At 35.2% G+C, this 22,057-nt stretch overlaps 3 protein-coding genes across 9 annotated transcripts; 1 reads left to right on the top strand and 2 right to left on the bottom strand.

Annotated features, from left to right (window-relative positions):
- The first annotated feature begins 3,706 nt into the window (after positions 1 to 3,706).
- LOC130989829 (transcription factor DICHOTOMA-like) lies at positions 3,707 to 5,321 on the top strand. 2 transcript variants are annotated; one of them, XM_057913952.1, is made up of 2 exons: positions 3,707 to 5,031; positions 5,110 to 5,321. In XM_057913952.1, the coding sequence occupies exons 1-2, from the start codon at positions 4,076 to 4,078 to the stop codon at positions 5,120 to 5,122; spliced, it is 969 nt and encodes a 322-aa protein (XP_057769935.1). In that variant the 5' UTR covers positions 3,707 to 4,075; the 3' UTR covers positions 5,123 to 5,321. The 2 variants fall into 2 exon arrangements, with proteins under 2 accessions (XP_057769935.1, XP_057769934.1); XM_057913951.1 differs by having other exon boundaries at positions 5,107 to 5,321.
- Positions 5,322 to 12,040: 6,719 nt separating this feature from the next.
- Positions 12,041 to 18,343, bottom strand: LOC130989828 (uncharacterized). Of its 6 annotated transcripts, none has more exons than XM_057913945.1 (10): positions 18,049 to 18,343; positions 17,573 to 17,633; positions 16,258 to 16,995; positions 15,782 to 16,182; positions 13,949 to 15,676; positions 13,741 to 13,855; positions 13,553 to 13,642; positions 12,735 to 12,800; positions 12,555 to 12,650; positions 12,041 to 12,465 (listed from the first exon to the last, which is right to left on the bottom strand). In XM_057913945.1, exons 2-10 carry the CDS (start codon positions 17,630 to 17,632, stop codon positions 12,346 to 12,348), a joined length of 3,414 nt encoding a protein of 1,137 aa, XP_057769928.1. In that variant the 5' UTR covers position 17,633; positions 18,049 to 18,343; the 3' UTR covers positions 12,041 to 12,345. The 6 variants fall into 6 exon arrangements, with proteins under 6 accessions (XP_057769928.1, XP_057769932.1, XP_057769927.1 ...); XM_057913949.1 differs by having other exon boundaries at positions 16,258 to 16,989; XM_057913944.1 differs by having other exon boundaries at positions 18,053 to 18,343.
- An 846-nt stretch (positions 18,344 to 19,189) lies between these two features.
- LOC130989827 (transmembrane ascorbate ferrireductase 2-like) lies at positions 19,190 to 21,706 on the bottom strand. Its single transcript, XM_057913943.1, has 4 exons — positions 21,355 to 21,706; positions 21,221 to 21,269; positions 19,763 to 19,962; positions 19,190 to 19,658 (listed from the first exon to the last, which is right to left on the bottom strand). Exons 1-4 carry the CDS (start codon positions 21,496 to 21,498, stop codon positions 19,350 to 19,352), a joined length of 702 nt encoding a protein of 233 aa, XP_057769926.1. The 5' UTR covers positions 21,499 to 21,706; the 3' UTR covers positions 19,190 to 19,349.
- Positions 21,707 to 22,057: the final 351 nt, after the last annotated feature.

Genomic DNA, 22,057 nt, shown 5'->3' with positions numbered 1-22,057 from the left:
AATTGTGATTTATAATCAAATGGGATTCAAACCAAAATTCATTCGAAACGCCAAAGATAAGCATAGGAGGTGGTATTGAAAAAGTTGGAAAACGGTGGCTATTAACTTGAGCAATTTCTCCATCTCGCGAAACTTGAGCAATTTTTTTTCGATACAAATTTTGTGGAGTTAGTATTTTATGTGTTTGGTGTGGTAGATGAGAAATGAAAATGTGAATAAATGAAAAAAAAAATTGTCATATAAGAAAAGTGCTCAAGCAATTTGTAGGACAATCCAAAAAAAAATATTGATCAACTTTCGCGGCACGGAGGAAGTACAATTTAATATTCATTTTAAAATAAATTAAATATTTAATACCTAACTAGAATAGCTCTACTCTTTAAGATATATAAAAACACTCAATTGTGTATTTAATTAATTATGCAAAGTAAACGTCCCCTAAAAACTTATCCCGTTTTAAACCCCTTTTTCACGGGTTTTGCCCTTAATTAATGTAATAGTTAATCTTGGACTCTGTATTGATGAAAATGACTCTAGCTTAAATTAAGGTGCACCGGAAAAAATTAAGGCCTATATATAAAGATTCTTTTTTCCCCTTCACTAACGGATTATTCTAATTATGAAAATTTCCAAAGTTTAATGATAATTTATCATGATTCTGTTACCCACGACACAAATGATATATATATATATATATATATATATATATATAGGGTGTGGTTCTAGAGAGAACTACATTATTTGTGAGAACGGGAGAACCATCAAATCTAATGCATCCACTGTAAAAATTAATGCATTCGCTGTAAAAATTAATGCACTAAAAAAATTTTAAAAAAATGCTTCCTTCAGGATTCGAACCCAGGATCTGCATTCATCCAACAAGATGATGCATCCACCGTAGATCTTGATGATCGAATGGCTGAAAATGGTTCTCCGGTCTTCTTTTATTTATGGTTCTTTCTTGAACCTCTCCCTATATATATATATATATATATATATATATATATATATATATACCTATTATATTATAAAAGAGTCTTATATATTTTATAAAATTTTATTTATCTATTATATTCCTCATATATACTTATAACTTATTCCCTCCATCCTAGCTAATTTGATCACTTTATTTTGGACATAGAATTTAAGAATTAGTTTTTAATGTTTTATTGGCTTATATTTATTCCTAATTTTTGCCTAACCTTTTTCATATTAGGAAATTGATCGAGTTAATTAGTTGGAACGACTCAAAGAGGAATATTGATCAAGTTGGCTCAGACGGAGGCAGTGTTAAAAGAGCCTTGTTTTATAAAATTTGATATACCTATTATATCCCTCATATATACCCATATAAATTACTATTCTTTATTGTGTAAATTTAATAATTTAGAATTACAATACAAAGGATTAATTAATAATTTATTAGAAGTTTAATTTTGCTAGAATCCATGAAATTAAAATTAATTAGGTAAAGACGAAAACTAGAAATTAAACAGGAAATTCATATCAATCTTATTTCCTTTTGGGACATGTTTTTTTTTAATGACTACAAAATTAGGTGTTGGTTAATTAATTAAAATTAATATTTAAACTAAATTTAGTTGATATTTTTTAATTTTATGATTTTTATAACATTACACTGTTAAAAATTATTCGATAATTGGTTCAAAAAATATATTAAAATAATAAATATTATAAAATGAAAGGAAATATAAATTTACACTCCGAATTAAAAAATTATCAATTAAAATAATTCCTTTTTACATGCGAATTGCATGTTTATTTTGTGAAATAATATATATATATATATATATATATATATATATATATATATATATATATATATATAGGGGAGGGCTAGAATAAAAACACTCTTAAGTGTATAAAATATAAATGATTTTCAGCCCTTAGATCATCAAGATCTACGGTTGATTCGTAACCTGTTGGAAGAATTCGTGGTCCTGAGTTCGAATCTTAAAGGTAACAAAAATTTATTTTTCGCAATTCGTAACTCTGTTAGATAAATTCATACGTGTTCTACATAAAATTCGTACATTAAGAAACGTTTATATTTTATACACTTAAGAGTGTTTTTATTCTAGCCCACCCCTATATATATATATATATATATTAATTAACTAATTAATTTATCCAATATTTTGTAGCAGAATCGAACTATATACATATACTACATAAAAAATTACAGGCACCTGATCTGCAAAGAGATTTATATCTGGTTTGCTAGAAGATCTTTTACTTTTTAAAAAATGTCTAAAAAAAATAATATGAACTACAAATTACTCCACGAAATGGGGTTTGGATATGTGTATATACATATATATAAATTTAGCAATATATATGATGTTTATTTTGTGTTTCCATCTTAATAATGACTAAACAGTAAATACAAGTTTAAATAAAACTGTACCAACAGAACTGGAGAAAAGGAAACTAGCTTAGTTCCCATAAATCTGTCAAAAGGGGCAGCATATATCTGTATCACCATGCAATTAAAATTTGAATATTAATCATAGATTAAAACACTGATGCATTTAAGCATTCCAGCTTCTAACAGAAATAAGAAAATCAAGAAATTAAACAGTCGATATATAAAAAAAAAAAAAAAAAAGACAAACAAACAAAGTACACTTTCTTTTAGCAAGACATCAACTAGTGCCACATTGCGACTAAAATCCGAAGCAAACTGTAGTTTTCATTCAACAAAAAACTTGGATAAATTTTGTTTCCATATATCTCCTGATTATATAAGTTTGTAGAAAGCAACCCCCAATTTTCTTCAAATATCTCCAGTTTCTCTGTGTTAGGGTTTCCCTATCTATTCTGTTCAGCATCATAACACACACACACACACACACAGAATCCAGAGAGAGAATGAGAGAGAAAGAGGAATCAAGAGAGAGAGAGAGAGTGTGTCCTTTTCTACTTACCATGACTGAATTTCCATGGCTTTCCTCTTCCACTGCACTTGAAGCTTCTGCAGTAGTTTCACTTGCACACTAATATTCATCGGTAAAAGTTAAAACTCCTTCACTTCACGAGCAGTCTTTGCTGCAGTCCAACTTTTTTCTTACCCAACTCGAACAAGCAAACAAGACACAAACCCTCGTAGCTAAGTATTAGGGCATCCAAATTCCCCTTTCAAGAAATAGGGTTTTTTCCAGTTTCACCACACCTACACAGATCTATTGAATCAGAAGAAATTGAAAGGCACCTTTCCAAGTTGCAAAAAAGGGGAGAAGAGGTCCCTAGATTGCTTAGAGACATGCCGGAAATGGAGTAAAAAAAAAAAAAAAATTCCCTTTTTTTTAATTTTTATTTTCTTCACAACAGGACACGAAATAATGGGGCCCTTCAAAAAAGCACAAGAAATGAAGAAAAATTTTGTCCATTGCGTAGGGTGATAGACAAAGGTACGGTTTAGAGTCTACAAAATTTGTGTTTTAAATCACAGCTTTTCTTAGCTCCCCACACATGCAATGGTCACACCCCCCCCCCCCCCCCCCCTACAAAAACCTCACGGCCCTAACCCTTCTTCACCCACATCATATTAATTCGACACAAAATATATAATAAAAATACCCATCAAAACATATTTAATTTCCATGTCTACATGTTAGGTAATTTGATGTATATGTTTTCAAGTATTTGTCATTGTCTGTCAATATTTCTCTTTGGCATATAACAGTAGCTCCTCTCTGCTGTATCAGCATGATCATTATCATGGTCAGGTTCTTTAATTATTGTGATTGCATTTTTAATTTAATCAGCAGATGCAAATGAGTTGGCTATCTATGGCCCCAACCCATATCTTGGCATGTAAATTTAAAGAAAGAGACAAGACTTTTCCTAACCCCAATAAAACAGGCCTGCTAAACAAAGCCATTACCCTCTCGAACATCCCTTTCCTCTACGGTTCTTGCGCCTCCGTTTCGGCCGAGTGCCAGAGATTTTGCCCAGCTTGATCACTCACATAAATGCTTCATTCTTTCAAATATGAGGGTTTCCTCTTCTTCTTCCTCATCACCTCACTCTATGTGTAAACACTAGGGTTAAAATGTTTGGCAGGAACCCTTACCTCATCCCGCCCCGTTCCGCCCCCGGCCCCGTCGACCTCGACGGGGTCGAAATCTTGCTCCACCACCACCACCACCACTACCCCGAGGCCTTCCCGGGGCTCTACCTCGCCCACGCCCACGCCGCCGAAGACGGCGGCGTGGGCGTGGGCGCCGAGGCCGAGGCCGAGGCCTCGGCGCCCCCCGCGAGGAAGCAGGCGGGGGCGAAGAAGGATCGGCACAGCAAGATAAACACGGCGCAGGGGCCGAGAGATCGGCGGGTCCGCCTCTCCATCGGCATTGCGAGGAAGTTCTTCGATCTTCAGGAGATGCTGGGCTTCGACAAGCCCAGCAAGACGCTCGATTGGCTGCTCACCAAATCGAAAACCGCCATTAAAGAGCTGGTGCAGAGCGCCAGCGGAAACTCCTCCCCCTCTGCATGCGAGATGATCTCTTCCGAGAACGGAGGTGAATACTCCAACGCCAACCGGCGGAAGGACAAGGCGGCGGCGCCCAGCGTCGCGAAGGAGTCGCGGGCGAAGGCGAGGGCGAGGGCGAGGGAGCGGACCCTCGAGAAGATGTGCATCAAGCAGCTCGGTGGAGATAGGTGTGATGCTTCTGATCTCAACGCCTCATCATCGTTTCAATGCAGGAACAATCAACAGCTTGAGTTTTTGCAGCTCTCTGCAGGCTCCTCCACCGCCGCCGGATTCCGCGACCATCCCGTTTATCATTTCCCCTCGCCGCCGCCCACGCAAGACCTAATTCAAGAATCGGTGGTGATCAAACGCAAGAACAAGATTAATAGCAATAACCCTTCCTCGCTTTTGGGGTTTCAGCAAAATCTTGTGTTGAACTCAAACTACATGATCCCATCCGCCGCCAATGAGAATTGGGATAATGTTTTTGGGCAATCCAACTTGCATGCCGCCTTTGATCACCACAAGTTCTTCAATAGGTATATATAAATTAATCATCAAAATTTCAGAAATGATGTTTTCTAATTTCTAATTACTATAATGCTTGTTTGCAGCAGCTCAAACATATAGGAAGAAGAAGCTCTTTCGATTTCGGACTAATGTTGCTCATTTTGTGTTTAAAGAATTGATGTAAGTTCTTTTGCTACTTTGATTTTGAGCAATTAATTCAATATTGATGTAATATCTTTTGTCTCTGAACTTAATTCCTCAAGTATATAGACTATGGATCAATCTTTTCTATTATAAATGCAATTTGCTTTTGTCATGACCTAGCTTGTGCAGAAGACTCATGGACATAGATTAAACTCATCAGTCAATGCTCAATATTAGATCATTTTCAACCTGTCTTCCTCACAATGTATCTGAATTCGATGCAGGCTTTGAATTTTTAAACAAATATTTTTCCTCAACATGTTATTAATGATCAAGAGTGGGGAGTACATGATGTTCAAAATGTAACATCAAGCCGACTTCAAATCTAACTTAACAGAAAGCAGAATATTATCAATTTAAAAGAGACCAAAATAACAGATTATAATGTGGATTAGTCATGTCATATAATTAAGAATGTAAAACCTTCTGGTTATTATTTGGAAGTTAAGGACCACTGCTTATGACCTAGCTAGACCTTTTCATTCTCCATTTTGTTTGTTACAGCTAGAAATCCATCTATCAAAGATTTGAGAGCTGAATTTCTTGGCTAGCTATAAACTTCCTTAATTAGAAGAACATATAGAATAGGATTTATTTGAGTACTTCAGCAAAGTGAGTGTTTATTCTAGTTTCTTAAGTTGGCACTTCACCTTAAATTACTTATGCATTATATTTTTTGGATTTGTGATCTTTAAGGTTTGAGAAAATAATGTTCTCTAGGGGTCTGTAGTGAAAGAAGAAAGATACTATCTTTCACCTCCAGTTTACAATATAGAGATTCCTAAACCTTGTTTCTTGCAAGTGTGCAACATGATAGTTTATATATCTCTAGCCCTTGAAAAAATCTTTGTTTTCATTTCATCCAAATTGATCCTCTTGCTTGGAAGATGTTAAGTTTAAAGCATAATATTCATTACAATCACATTTCTTAAGATAAGATCATTTCATCAGCAGCATGCAGCATCATTTTCACTTGTTATATATCTTCCTAAATGTCTCTCTCATTCAAGACTTGTTTTCTGTAATAAAGCCTTGTTGTGTTTCAAAAGAACGTTTTGTAAACTGATATGCATAAACATATTGGTGCTGATGAGGTCTATATAATGCAGATTTGAATAAGTAAAGGATGTGAATAAGAAATTATTTTGATTACCAGTTTGAAATCCCATTGTTTTATGTAGTCTGTTTGTGAAAAAATTCAACACCCCACATTAGGTCAAGAGACCTATTTCTTTGCAGTCTCTCTCTCTCTCTCTCTCTCAATCAATCAATAAATAAATAGCCTTAATTAATTGACTCTTGTCTAAACATTATACTTTGATGTGGCTGGAATAGCAACAAAATCATGTTTTTTCAGTTATATCACATGCAGAATTGAATGCTAGCTAGCCTAAGTCTGGCATTGTCACTTTTCATTCTACACAAGATTTAATGACCCAACAATATAATATTTAAAGAAACAACTGAAGAAAGTATATAGTAATGCACATCTATTAATCACAGTATTCCACACACTAAACTGTGCCTACTTAATTTAGCAGCTACAATATTTTCAAATAAAGAGATCTATCTCTTGAGGAAAATGAACAATAGCTTATATAAATTATTTGGATCCATTTGTGTCAAAACCTTAGCAGTAGACATATCATGTGAACAACAGCTAGCAAATTCTGAGCTTCCAATTTGGATTTTACTGTATAAGCTGAATAATGAAAGAGGATATATGGTGGAAGCATTAATGAGTTAGTGGGAGCATACAAGCAGTAGTGGTGAGTGGTTGAGTAAAAAATATCTTTTTGCCCAATTGTCAAAGTTTAACTTATTCTTGGTCTCTTTGTTGTTACCTACAATTTTCTTTCTTATTTGGAGGAATAGAAATCAATAAGTTTGTGGTCCTAAGCAAAAATGTCTCAACAAAAATACATACCAGCTTCATGTTGATGCCATGGCACTGCTGAGAATCCTGTGTTGGGCAATTGGAATATATATAAATATATATTATATTGGTTGTATAATAAATACAATTAAAACATTAAGAAATTAAATATATGCATGTTTCAACTGATTTCCTTAGCTACATGGCTTGTTTCTGGTTGTACGGATGATCACAGAATAATTAATTCCTAGAGGTGTAAGATTCACTTTTCTTGAATAATGATAAATATCAATATCAATTGCAAACGAATCAAGAAGCAAAGCCTCAATATTTGCATGCTCCCTTTACAAATCTATACCCTATTAGTATAAAATAGCCTTCTTTTACAAAAAAATGATTTGCCTATCATGTCCATCATATATACTTAATTTAATTAAGGTCATTAATTGTGTAATTTAATATATTATACATATAATAAATCTAAAAATATGTTATAGTTTATGTTTTATATTTTTATACTAGTATTTATTTAAATAGTAGTAATATCTATTAGGACTCTTCATCCACCTAAGTTATTATTACTATTTCTTATGCAAATTTAATAATTTAGAATTAAAAACAAAGTATTAGTAAATAGTTTCATTAATTTTTTATACTAAATTTAGATAATTTTTTTTTCCAATTTTATGAGTTTTATAACATTATACTTTTAAAAAATTATCCATTAATTAGTTCAAAAAAATATATTAAAATGATAAATGTTGCTCATCTAATGAAATATAATTTTACACTTATCAAAAATAATTTATTAAAATAATTCATTTTTACGTGCGAATGCACATCCTTTATAATAGTATATATAATTTCATATCAGATTAACTTACCTTGATGATATAGATCTATGAACCAAAATTAGCCTCCTCATCGCTCATTTCTTGCATGCATATATTCAGTAAAGAAAGTGGTTTCTGTCACAAGAAATCAAATAAAATAAGAAAGATTAATTCAAGGATCAATATGGCTGGGAACGAATAGAAATATGAAATGCAAGAAATGATTAGTATATTATGTGGAAGAAGATGCAAGAATGAAAGTTGAAGGGAAGAAAAATGAACCTAGCTACATGATATATATATTTGCATGTAAATGCATCACTCCAAAAAAAGGGTTTTTAATGATTACATTTCTCTCATCTTTGACAACCTTAATTTGTTTCAATAGTTACAGTAAAATTTCCACCAGTATCAAAATTTTCACGAAGAGACTAGCTAATGCAGAAGGAGATAGTTGGAGAGAACCCAAAAATGAGTTGAAAAAAAATAAAGGCTAGATGTGAATAAAATCTGATGATAAGTAGCTAGATTTAATTATGGAGTGACAATCTATTTGATTTGTTTATTCCATAGCTAGGTAGAATCATTGCAATTTTTAGTCGTTACATGGAGCCAAGTGTAAGAAAGTTTGACCAATTTCTGGTGATTTTCTTGAGCAAATTTTGCAGACATATATATATATATATAGGGTATGGTAGTGGTGATATTTGTTGTACCATAAAATCCACTGTTTGCTAGAAAGAGTGATTGGTGGGTGAAAAGATATGATATTGTACCCATAAAATCTTGGAACTAATTAATTAATTCTCTTTTTCATCTTCATTTAATTTCATTTCTTTCAACATATATATTTTATATACATATGGCTGCATGGGATCGAGGAACTAAGTTGCTGCTCTTTTGAAATACTACTCTAGCTTTATCCTCTAGCAAAGTAGCAATAGAGAGTTTCAAACTTATCCAGAAAAAGAAAATGAGATTAATTAATCAAAATATGTGTAAAATAGTTTCAATCAAATCAGTAGTGGTTGGGAAATTGCGGCTCAAAAACACCTACATCCCTCCACACACACTGCTTCAAAGAATTTTTTGTGGTTGTTATTAAAAAATTAAATCTATAAGAATAATAACACAAATACTCCTGTACAACCAGTTGCACCGTGCAACTAGTTTTAAGAATGACACTACTTCATTCGGGAAATGACACTTGAATATTTCTGAACGACACTACTTCAACATACAAATGACACTTGAAGATCTTCAAGTGTCATTTGTATGTTGAAGTAGTGTCATTCAGAAACCAGTTGCACGGTGCAATCGGTTGCACGGGAGAGTACCTCTAATAATAATTCAATATCACATAAAATTTTAGGTGATATGTTAGGCACTCATAAAACAGTAGACAAAAACTTAGGAAATTAACTACATGTATAATATCTGTGATTTTGTCTCTGCAACCAAAAAACATAGATAAAAGATTCAATCATAGAAAGAAGGTTTGTCGCATTTATTGCACTGTATCAATACGTTTATGTAAACTGCATGCACGGTAATAAAATTTGGGTAGTGCTATTCTCACGTGCTATCTATGAACATAAAACCCTTATATTTTACATAGAAATAATTATTTTTTTTCTAATTTGTTGGTAAGACGCTTCTCCTCCAACCAATAAATCGAGGATTCGAGTGACCTATTTTTTCTTTCTTTGGTTGTAACAATTTAAAAAAATAAAAAAATAAAAAAATAAAATGAAAAAAAAATCCTAATTTACCCCTACCGCCAACTATATTGTGTTAGATTTGATGTTGTCTTCTAAACATGTGGGTTTGCTTCCACACAAATACTTATCAATTCATTAGGCAACAATTCCATTGGCCAATATGTATCAAATCCGGCAACAATCCATTAGCCATTTTTATCTATATTTAACTATGCGTGTATATATTTTCATAGCCAGGAATTTATATTTGCTTCAACTAAATCACTTGCTTTTTAAGTTGCCGATAGTAAGCGATTTGAAAATTCTATGAAATCTATGTAATATATAAAAGAGGAGTTTTTCCCTTCATATTTTTCCTCTTTTTTTCTCTCTCTTCTTTTCACCAATTTTCTACTATTTTTTTCTTTTTGTTTTTTATATTTTAATTCTTTTTTAGACATTGTCAAATTTGATTCATGAAAAAATATTCAATAGACAATTTAAATTTATTATAGTATAAAAAATATCAAAAATGAATTTAAAACGAATAAGTTATAAAAAATTTAAAATTTTTTATTTTCTCTCTCCCATTAAAATTTTATAATTTTTTATGTTTATATATGAAAATATTTATTATGACGCATCAATCGTGATAATACTCAATAATAATAATGTGTAATGCTAATTTTTATTACACTTAAAGTTGAAAATTACATTTTGAATTCAAGCTTTTATTGAGTAATTGATGCGGATTATTTTATTTTTAAAACATGTTTCGTATTTATTTATATTTATTTATTTAAATATGAGTAGTGCATCGCACAAATGGGCATATACTAGTTAGCTTATAATCCTTGTGTTAAAAAAATACCACATTCAACTATGACTAGGACAATAGTTAAATTAGTGAAAAGATATAAAATTATAGTTTACGAAATATGTTGACTAACTTGTCGCATAGAGATTCTATTTGCTATGATATTTGATCTAATGTTTTCAAAGAATTCTTTTATGGGTATATGACTTGAAATTTGAACAAATGTGTTGTATGTTTTAAAAATTTATAGGTCGTAGCTTAAATTTTGCAAAACGAAAACCAGACGTAGTAAGTGCTTCAACATAGACGTATGTACTAGGTGGAATTTCACATATGATATGTTAAATTCAACGTATGAATTTAAGGATTTATTAGTGGATTTTTTTTTTTTTTTTTACAATCGAAGTTCAATAGCTAGCATGATTTTATTGTCATGTCATTGGGATGAATACTATGATTTAGTTCAATTACTTCAAGCTTTTCAAATTGTCACTAAAGTATTATCCAACTTGTTTACGTATTCTATATCATTGTACAATGATTGCATGTCAATTAAGCAATTTTAGTGCCAAAGAGAATTTAAAGAAACCTATATATAACTCTCATGGTCATAAAATGATTAAAATATTTTAAAATAATTCCTAATGTTTTTTTTTTTGCAAGATATTTAGATCCATGGACACCAATACGGTGTCATCTCACATATAGAAAAAATGCATCAAGTACAAAGTTTTACAATTACTAAGAATTTTTTTTTTATAGCTAAAATCCTTCAAAATTTTGGATTTCAAAACTATGATAAATTATCTGATTTCAGTTATGTAATACTAGTATATTGCGAACCTACTTGAAAAGGCATAAGCTAGTCTGCATGTTCACATATTTTTCTCTGCCAAATCCTACAATATGGGTAGCTAAGTACAAAATCTTTACCTAGTATTTATTTTGTGGGTAAAATGTAAATCTATCTAGTATTGTAATTATAATATGTAAGGTCCATCAAAGTCAAAAAATTTAATTTGTTCAGAAACCTCGGAATTGAGTTCTCTTCACACATCGCGCGCGATTCTAACATCGTCTCAATCTGAAATAAATAAAAAATTTAAAATCTTTATGAGATCTTCACATTAAAAACAAAACTAAAAAACAAAAAAACAAAGAAAAAGTTTCCAAAATCACGACATTGCCAAGATCCCCAAAGCCTCTAGATTTCCTGCAAAAATAGAACATAAAATTGGCTGATATCGTACCCTTCTCAAACTTTTGAATTCTAATCTTTTTAAAATTAATAGCCTCTATTACAGTACCAAAATCACCTCCGCGAGATTAAATATGTGACGATAGAATTATTAATGTCTAAAGTCGGAGGTCTTAAGTTCAAGTTCATTGTGGTGCGACCTTTAAATTTACTTATTTAATTGTTTGTTTGTCAAAAAAAAAAAAAAACCCTGCATTTTACCCCTATATATAGTCTGCATGCCTATATAATTTGCTAGCTATACTTGGTTTAGATGGTCATTTTATTATCTGAGATTTTACTAATTGAGAATTTAACTACAGTTCAACATCACAACTGGCGAATTTATTCAAGGACGAAATAGTACAAAGTGAAAAAATAAATACCCATAATATTCCATCAATAATAACTACCCACTATATAGTTATTAGTTGCTACTATTATTTCAACTTCAGTTTACATCATCAGTCCTCTATAAAATTAAATCTCACGCTTCAATACCTTGCAATAAAAATTACTATTATTGAAAAAACATAAGTTACACTAGCAAAAATTATTGCCAACAAAAATTGGGCAGGGCAGCATTACATTCCAAAGTTCCTGGAAAGAATGTATTTCTATCTATAAATCGATTTCCAATGTGGATTAGCCTGAGTAGACATGCCATGCTTACATATTACATAGCCTCAGCCGGTGCAGCGTTCTTTGCTCCCTTCGGTCGTCCGCACCTCCTTACGTCTTTACCATTTAGTAGTTCCAAACCTTTCTCTAAGGTTATCTCACTCGGTTTCAGATTCTGCATACGGGGCAATATAGAATCACGTATATGTAGGTTATATAACAGAATGCAAAATAATTTGAGTACTAAGACGAAGCAGACTTTACCTTGGGGACGGGAGCAATCGTGCGTCTGTGTCTAATGGAAAATCCACCCTTTGCAAGCTTCAGAATCACGGGTTGGCTATCATCTGGGTGGTTTCCCTAAACCAAACACCCATTTTGGATCAGTCGGATGGTAATGTGAAGTAATGATAGAGAAAATGAAATGTAGCACTGAGAAAGTACCAAGGTCACTGGATACTGCAGCAAGTCTACGGCAATATCCAATGTGATGGAGGCAACATCCTTTATCTAGAAACGGAAAGATCACAAACATCAGATGAGTGAATTGATAATGAGAATATGGATAATGAGACGAGGCGCAAATTTAATCAACTAATAAAATATAGCATAATAGATACAAGTCAAAGCCTCTGCACTTATTTTGTTTGAGAAGAACTTTTGTTTACTTTCTGCAAAGTGCAAACTGATATGCATAAACATGTTGGTGCTGATGAGGTCTATGTAATGCAAATTTGAATAAGTAGAGGATGTGAATAAGAAATTATTTTAATTATCAGTTTGAAATCCCATTGTTTTTGCAGTCTGTTCGTGAAAAACTCAACACCCCACACTAGGTTAAGAGACCTATTTCTTTGCAGACAGACCCCCCTATATCAAAAATTCCAAATACCTAACTCTAACTTGACTCTCTCCCTCTCCCTCTCCCTCTCCCTCTCTCTCTCAATAAATAACCTTAATTGACTCTTCTCTAGACATTATACTTTGATGCAGCTGGAATAGCAGCAAAATCATGTTTTCAGTTATATCACATGCAAAATGTAGCATAATTGATACAGGTCGAGGAATGTGAAGGATTTACAAGGCTTCTAGACTTCTACCTCAGTTTCACTAGTAAGTAGTATGACAACTGGGTTTCCATTGAGTATTAAATTTGCCAAAAGTTAAACATTCAGATAGCAATATGCATGTTGAGAGTCCGAGACATAGAATAAGAGAACAAAAAGAAGGGATTTACTTCAACAACTCAAATATATACGTACTTGAGCCAGTGACGCTCGCTTGGGTGGGTGCCCTTTCCTGTCTTCACCAAGCTGCACATAGTGTCCATATGGACCACACTTCAACAGAATCTACATAGCAGACAACACAAAAAATGCAGAAAATCCAAAATTAGTGAAGGCATACCAATTAACATTAAACAATCAACACATTTCCTCATCAGATGAACCTTCTCTCCGGATCCTGGATGTAAGCCAAGCACCTTTGGCTCCTCCACGTTTCTCTTTTGTGGGTCCTGAGTGTCATCATCATTTTCTTCACCATAGAGCGTTTGAGCAATATACCTGCACATCAGTTGGATTTTCACAAACACACAAGTTAGACTTTATCGAGGCAGCAGGGACAAACCTATACAGCATAATGATTCTCGTACTCACTTGCATTTTGGGTGTTGATCACAACCAATAAAGTATCCTGCACCAAACCTGCTAACTTTGAAGACCAATGTCCCTGCCAGACAGCTTGGGCAAGTCCTATTTCCATCACGAAGAGAAGAAAATAAGAAATCACCAAATGTTTTTTCCAACATTTTCTCAACCTGATGGATGTGGAGACCACTAGCACTCTCACAGTACTTGCTAAATCTAGTCCAATAATCTTTCAGAAGGCCTTTCCATTCAGTTATTCCACCAGATACATTATCAAGTTCAGCCTCCATATCAGCAGTAAAACTGTAATCTGTTACCTCCGAAAAATAATGCGATAGAAATGCTGACACCATGCGACCACGAAATTCAGGAATCAATGTCCTGCTTTTCATTGTTATATATTTTCTATCTTTTAGCACCTTAATAGTGGTTGCATATGTAGAAGGTCTTCCAATACCAAGTTCCTCCAGCTTTTTTACTAATGACCCCTCAGAGTAGCGGGGTGGAGGCTGTGTATGGTGTTGATCAAGTTCTACGCTAGTCAAGCACAATGGCTGGCCATATTTCAATTTACTCAATACCTCAAATACATCATTACGGTGGCCACCATCATCGTCACTATGTCTAACTCTGATGGTTTCAGCATCCTCATAAGCAGCCTGATATCCAAGAAATTCAACCCTTGAGCATGCAGAACGAAAAACAATGGATTGATCGGCATTTCCAATATCACATTGTAACTGCTCAATGATGGCAGGTTCCATTTGGCATGCCATTGTCCGACACCATATAAGAGTATATAACTTCAGGGAGTCTTCATCAAGGACCCCAGCAAGGCTTGATGGTACTCTGCGGATATCGGTGGGTCTAATAGCTTCATGGGCTTCCTGAGCATTTTTTACCTTCTTGAAATACTTGCGAGTAGACTTTGTAGCAAAATTCGGTCCATATTTTTCAACAACAAAGTTTTGAATGCTCTTTGCAGCTTCATCGGACAAGTGTAAGCCATCAGTTCTCATGTAAGTTATCAGTCCTGTAGCCTTGCCATCTGATAATTCAACTCCCTCATAAAGCTTTTGTGCAACTTTCATGGTATATGAAGCTGCAAAGTTCAATTTGTTTGCTGCATCTTGCTGGATTGTTGATGTTATATAGGGCATGGGTGGATTTCTCCGGGTTTTGCTGGTTTTAGAGCCAATCACTTCAAACTTGGATAGATTTATCTTCTCTTCAATACTTTTTGCCTCCACATTGGAGCTGATTGACAACTGATTCAGCCTTTTGTAATCCAAATGTGTTAGATGTGAAGTGACAGTGGCATTGTTGGCTGAGTACGGATTGTTTTTCTGGAAGTGAGCATCAATAGTCCAGTACTCTGTGGATTTAAAGTCATCTATCTCCTTTTCCCGATCACATATGAGAGCTAAAGCAGCAGACTGGACACGTCCAGCAGACTGGCAACCAGGTAGTTTCCTCCAAAGTAGAGGAGAAACATTGAAGCCAATCAAGTAATCAAGAGCACGCCGGGCAAGATAAGCATGCACCAAATCAGCATCTATCTCCCGTGGAGCTTGGAGAGAACTTTTGATGGATGATTCAGTTATTTCATTGAAAACAACCCTAGCAATGCTGACATCTTCACGAAGTGCATCCTGTTGCTGCAACATCTCAATTAGGTGCCAGGCAATAGCCTCTCCCTCACGATCAGGGTCTGAGGCAAGAATAAGGTTTTTTGCTCTGGAAAATGTAGAATAAATAAGAGTAGACAAATTTTACAAACAAAATTTAGAAAAATGCAAAAGGGGATAGGGAGCACGAAAATGTAAAGTGAATGCTACATACCCACTTAATGCAACCTTAATACTCTTAAGATGAGACCAGGCGGGAGATGGCACTTCCCACACCATACTGAAGTCATCATCAGGTCGTACTGATCCTGATCTTGCAGCCAAATCCCTTACATGGCCATAACTAGGGAGGACTTCATACATTTCACCAAGGTACCCTTGAATAACTTTTGCCTTCGTGACTGACTCGACCACTACAACAGATTTACTAATAGGTGGATATAACTGAGGCCAAGCCTTTCCGCCTTGAGACTTTGTTTTAGTGATCAGACAAGAAGTTGGGGAAGGTGAACTAGGTTTCTTATTTCTAGCAGAGTTCCTCTTCACTTTCTTTTGAACGGTCTTGGTTGTATCAACGCCATCAACCACTTCTGCTACCGTCAGATTAGACTGTACCTGTACTGTTAGTCAATGTAACATTGAGTAAAAATTTAAACCCAATTAGATTCAAAAGAAAAACTTGCATCTGACCTCTGGGGATACGTGAGACTGTTTGCTTTTGCTTTTGCTTTTTCCAATCTCCTTGGCTCCAGATATGTTTGTGGAGCTATCTGGCATCTCTGCAGCTTCAGTAGATGCACTAACACTTGATGATTGACTTTGTGTTTTATTCTTTCTTGACCGCTTCAGTTTTTCTCTGCCACCGTTGTCAACTATAGAGTTCTTTTTATCCTTTACAATTTGGTCCTTTAAAGAGGAGGGGTCATCATATTCCACAGCTGCTGATTTGCCACTAGAACTGCTGACAGCCAATTCCTCCTTAGAGGCTGCATTTCCTTTCTGAGCAGCAAAAGCCTTTGGCGACTTTCGACGCTTATTAAATGTATTGACTGGACTATTCTTCCCACTGCTCCCTCCTTCCATTGTAATAATACGATTCCGTGTACTCGCCTTTGCTATTTGGGAATATGACCTGCTGATGCTACTACTAGCATAACAAGTCGGCCATGGTCTACCTACTAACCCATAAAAGGAAACATTTGTGGGCATCCCAGAGTTGGAAAGCTCACATCCAAAAGGTGTCATGGCTCTAGAGGTAGAGAAAGAGGATGGAACCCTAGCACAACTTTGTAGTGGATATACTGACTTTAATTTCAGAGTACATGATATCCCAGCTCTCATGGAAGAACATTTGGATCTGTCAGCCTGTACAGATGGACACTTTAAACAGATTCGAGGTTGGCAACTTCTAAATGCCCGGTTCTGCAACTAAACAGATAGCAAAATTGCCAAATTAGAAAGAAAATACACTAACATCCATATACCACAAAAACTATTGCAAATTTCCCCCATCCCCACCAAAAGAAGACAAAAAAAACAAACCACCAACACACACACATACATTTAGAGGGTAGCTGCACTGCAACCAAGTAGGAATTGTTAAATATTACTGGTACAAACAATTATCAAATTAGAATCTCAGATTGATGTCTGCATCTTCTCGACTTCTCCAATGACATGAACAGTAAAAAAAATAGTCTCTATAAATCCTCAGCTAGTTGGGATAATATGAGAGCGAGAAACTTCCAGCAAACATTAAATTCAAACAAAATGTGGACAGAAAAATCCAATCATATCAGTCAACCAAATTCAAGAAAAAGAACAGAAATGCATCCGCCTAAATAGGTAATGGTTTCATTTTACATATCTATTTCAGATAACTTCTTATGAACATAAGGAGAAAGATGGTGTATCAAACCAGTATTAATAAACAAACACACCACCATCAGGTCCATTGGAATTTTGTCGCAAAAAAACATTTCTTTGGTATAGATTTGACACTGACCTGGGAAAATTGACCACGATACCATGTCATGCCCATAACCTTCGCTACTGCTGCATCCATCCTGCGAAAGATAAAGACCTAAGGATATCAATGTGTGTTCTACAAAGTAACAAGAGATTAAATCAAGCGGAGCTACAAATATGCTAAGCAAACAATACAGCAAATTGTTCCATTAAGGAACGAGTTAAGCAGAGCCCACAAAATCCAAGCTCAAGCTCGGGTCTTTTGATCATCTATGACCGCGAGTTCAACTCGAAATTCTTTTGTTGAGCACAAGCTTCATTCCTTTCAAAATTCTGAAGCTCGCAAATTTAAACATATAAAACAAAAGTGGAATCCAGACACTGCCACATCAAAATACCGTAAGGAAAAAAGAATTCCAATTCCAATACAAATTTGGTTTCACCATTTTGTCAAATTGCGATTTCCGAATGCGATAGCAGAGAAAATTGAAGCCAGGGGAGAAAATTATTTACCTACCTTAGTCTGAGATTCCAATGCGTCTGAGGGCGGGGTCAGGCGCGGCGCAGAGCAGAGCTGGTCCTGCGTGCTTGCGGCGCTGGGCGAGGCGGCTGCGGCCTGCGGGCTCTTCTGGCTGGGCACGGGGGGCCGGCGGAGGAGAGGCGGCGGTGGCGGCTGGGTTGTTTAACTTGTAATGCCGTAATGGTACTAGTGTGGTAGGGGTTTCAGGTGAGGATTAGGGGTTTATGGAATTGGAAGGGGAGAAGAATAGAAGATGACGGCGGCACTTTTTTTTTTTTTTGATTCGTTTTTTTTTCTATTAAAAATAAAACAAGAATTATCGGATAATTATTTAGGTAGAAATGGCAACCTATTAGGAAGTCAAATGGGCTTTAAATTAAATTAGAGGTTGAAAGATTGGTTCAAGAGTTGATGAAGGCAGTTTAAGCCCATTGATTTTTGGAAGTTTATTGGCCCATATGTTGCATGTCCGTTTCCAAAATTACAGATATTAAAACAATTTAAAAAAAAAAACCCTCAAACTCTCCTATGCATTGAAGAAGAAATTAGTTTATGAAATTTTGATGTTGGATGAAGGGCAACAATGTACTTTATTGCAATGCATAAAAAACCATACTTTCTTGATCGGTCTAGTTAGTTTGAATAGATGATTGGACATTCAAGTAACATATTGTATACTCTCTCGTTAGGAATCGTTTTTGAAGTATAAGTTCTATCTAAGGTGTTGTAACATTTTTGGATAATGTACAATTATGTATAAGTTCTATCTAAGGACCTTTGGATAAAATACAATTATGTATGGGCTAAGTAGTTGATGCATAATAACACCTTGAATACTTTCTCGTTAAGACTCGTTTTTAAGGTATAAGTTCTATCTAAGGTGTTGTGACAGTTTTGATATAGAGGCCGGCCTCACATTCTTGTCCACGTAGCAAAAGGGGCGACGACCTTCTTGTCCACGTAGCAAAAGGGGCGACCTGAGAGAGCCAAAATGGGCCGTCGGATAAAAAACGCGGAGGTTTGTTATAATTCAAGTGCATCCCACATTACGTTATAACACCTACCGCACCCTCTCCTTAATAATCATAACCAGTCTTTAGAGACGAGTTATATCAAAGATGTGTGTAACAAGACTTTTGTTAAAAGTTCACATATCAAAAGAGAAACTGTGCATTACAAACAGTCACAATGAATCAACTACTTGCCATTGTTTGATCCTCAATAAGTGTGATTTTGAATGTGCTATAAAATTTCAAGTCTGAACCAAAGTTTCAATGGCCGATCGATCTTGCGGCTATTCCTCTGCAATCCCTTTAGGGTTTTCACCTTTCCCATGCAGAGGAGAGACCACCCCAAGAATCACAAAACCTGCCAAAATAACAAGTAAGATCCCCAAAGAATTCACCAGCAATGCCTCAGCCGAGTAGCGTGATATTATCTTCTGTGTTTGTAGAAACGTTGCCTTCTCCAGAAGACCAGTGGCACAAGTAGCTACCGCTAGAGTGTAAATGTATATCCCAAGAAATACATGCCATGGCATCAGGCTTGATCGGTTATGTCTTGATCCACCGGGATACCAAAAGGTTACAAATCCAGCAGCCCACTACAGATGAAATTGGAAGGATGTTAAACACTTGTGTCAACAGAGAATTACTGAGTAACTCGATCCCAAACAGAATCTAGGAGATGAACATCTTAAACGACCACCTGAATTCCAAATAAGACGAGGCAGGCTAGCCCCAGCCACGAGTGGAGACTGTAGAAGTTATCAATGCCTTTATCAACGTGAAACTTCCATGCAGCCCATAGTCCGATGATGCTTAAGAAGAATGCCAGGAATTGCAGGAAAAGATGAACTGTCTTTTTGAAGTTTTTTGTTCCAGACACAGTCTTGTATGCTAGCATGGCTGCAAGAATCTATGATAAGCAATTAAAATATATTTCCAAGGCTTACAGTTAAAATAGGGGCAAACATGTAAGTAATCTGCCAGCAAGCTTGCATATACACCGGCAGATGAAAACAAGTATAATGGCCAGACGAATATTCACACAAAAATGCTAGGAGAAGAGAAAAAATGAAGTTCATTCATTTCGTTAAATATAAACTTACGCACAATCTGCAGATAATCAACTAATGTTCATTGTTTCTTTATCATTTAAGTTAATTTGTCCAAAAAATATATATGATCGCCCAGAAACTAGTGCATTTACAGGACAAATTTTAACAAACACAAACTTGCTGTATAACAATTTAACAACTAGAAGAAGATATCATCTAATATTGATGTATAGAAGAGCAACAATTCCTAGGTTGAGTAGAGTGCAAAACATTTCGTATGATAAAGCCTAATGTTAATAATACAAGAGGTCTCAAATATTCAAAGCAGTTCATTATGAAAATTATAATTTTTCAGGACAGTAGAGCTGATAATTCGACTACAGATCCAACCTATCTCAATTCTACTATTCACACTCAACTGCAGTAAGAGGGGGTTTGGCTGAGCTCATAAGCTATTTAAAACAGGATATAAGCTCATTCAAAGTATTTGGCAAAATAAGCTTATAAAGAGCTTATAAACTGTAAAAATAAGCTCTCCTAAAACTAAGTTCCTCTACCCCAACTTATTTTCTCATTATCTTATAAGCAACACTCATTTTACAAAAATAACTCAACTATGCTTTTTTATTTTCATCATATATCTTTCTAATTTCATTTCTCTTCGATTTTCTCTATTTAACAAAGATTTACTCTTTTTTAAGTAAAAAATCTCTCTCTAGCTTATAAGCTCAATTATACAAACAGTTTGACAACTTATAAGCTCATAAAAAACTAGTATATCTTATAGCTCTTTAAAATAAGCTTAGCCAAACACTTCCTAAGACCATTCAAAAAAAAAAATGATGTAGTTTCCTTACCCCAGCAAGGCTAATTACTTTGCCATTACCAAGCAACAAAAAAAAAGTTCAAAGACATAGGCAGATGCTGATCAAATCAAACGTCGTTAACATAATTGAAAAGAGTATCGACAACAAATTACACAAAAACAATAGTTCGCAAACAAAATGCAGTCTCTAGATGGCTACTTGCAGGGTCTTAATCAGTCAACAATTAGAGTTAATATCGACAAATTAGAACTCAATTTCACCCTACAATAAAGTTCATACCTTCGCCATTGAGGAGCACAAGGCTAATCACCATTAATACAGGATGAACCTGAAATAAATAAGAAAAGGAGACGAGATTGATCCTCAATGAAGAAAAGCCATGAAACAAAAGAAAGAAGAGAAGCGGGATTTACATTGAAGATGAGATCTTTATTCTCGGAAATGAGGGCCAAGCCGCCTCTGTAATGCAGAGTCCAAATTAAGAGGAGTAAGAGGACTGTAACTCCGATGATTCTGACCACCGGGAAGATAGGAAAGCGTGCTATCGGCACCGCCATTTGAAAGATCAAGAAGGAATTTGATGAGTGTAATTGAGAGAGAGAAGGTTTTGCATTCCACAAGGGTAGGTGGGAGGCGGAGGCGGAGCTCTGTTGAAAGGTTGACCTTTGACTTTCAGAGAGGCAGAGACGGGGATTTGGGGAAATGCCGCATTTAGAAGGAGGGAATATAAAAAAGCGAGGTCGCTTTGCTTTTGTCAAAGTATTTCGTTTCTACTGCTTTTTTTCCATTTTGTGCTTATCTATATACGCAATTTATTGCATGCGGTTAACCGCATGCTATGCGACCGGGTTCCCCGACCCGTTTTCAGACCCGGCCCGAACCCGATTAAAAAATATAAATAGGGTTTTCTACTTACTTTTCATTTTTTCCTTCATTTTTCGTTGCAGTTTCTCTCTCTAGAGAGTTCTGTCGTCTCCCTCTACTCTTTCCTCTCCTTCCTCATCGCTGAGCAGTCCAAGCGCCGGGCATCAAGGCCGCCTCTATCCTCCTTATCTCCAGCGATTTCGCCGGGGAACAACAAGGCGACCGCTCCTTCTCCTTTCTTCTCCGGTGATT

The sequence above is a fragment of the Salvia miltiorrhiza genome, chromosome 6 (genome assembly GCF_028751815.1).
Source record: "Salvia miltiorrhiza cultivar Shanhuang (shh) chromosome 6, IMPLAD_Smil_shh, whole genome shotgun sequence".
Classification (NCBI taxonomy): domain Eukaryota; kingdom Viridiplantae; phylum Streptophyta; class Magnoliopsida; order Lamiales; family Lamiaceae; genus Salvia; species Salvia miltiorrhiza.
The sequence above is the reverse complement of the archived record's forward strand: the minus strand, read 5'-3'. Positions and strand labels throughout refer to the sequence as shown.

Excerpts from the sequence above, each read along its gene's own strand:
- LOC130989829 (XM_057913951.1), top strand. The coding sequence starts at position 4,076 with ATGTTTGGCAGGAACCCTTACCTCATCCCGCCCCGTTCCGCCCCCGGC.
- LOC130989828 (XM_057913945.1), bottom strand. The coding sequence starts at position 17,632 with ATGGATGCAGCAGTAGCGAAGGTTATGGGCATGACATGGTATCGTGGT. Across the intron at positions 13,643-13,740 it reads ATCCAGGATCCGGAGAGAAG|ATTCTGTTGAAGTGTGGTCC; the intron begins GTTCATCTGATG and ends TCTGCTATGTAG. Across the intron at positions 12,466-12,554 it reads CGATTGCTCCCGTCCCCAAG|AATCTGAAACCGAGTGAGAT; the intron begins GTAAAGTCTGCT and ends CCCCGTATGCAG.
- LOC130989827 (XM_057913943.1), bottom strand. The coding sequence starts at position 21,498 with ATGGCGGTGCCGATAGCACGCTTTCCTATCTTCCCGGTGGTCAGAATC. Across the intron at positions 19,963-21,220 it reads TGTGCTCCTCAATGGCGAAG|CCATGCTAGCATACAAGACT; the intron begins GTATGAACTTTA and ends AGATTCTTGCAG. Across the intron at positions 19,659-19,762 it reads TCGTCTTATTTGGAATTCAG|TGGGCTGCTGGATTTGTAAC; the intron begins GTGGTCGTTTAA and ends TTTCATCTGTAG.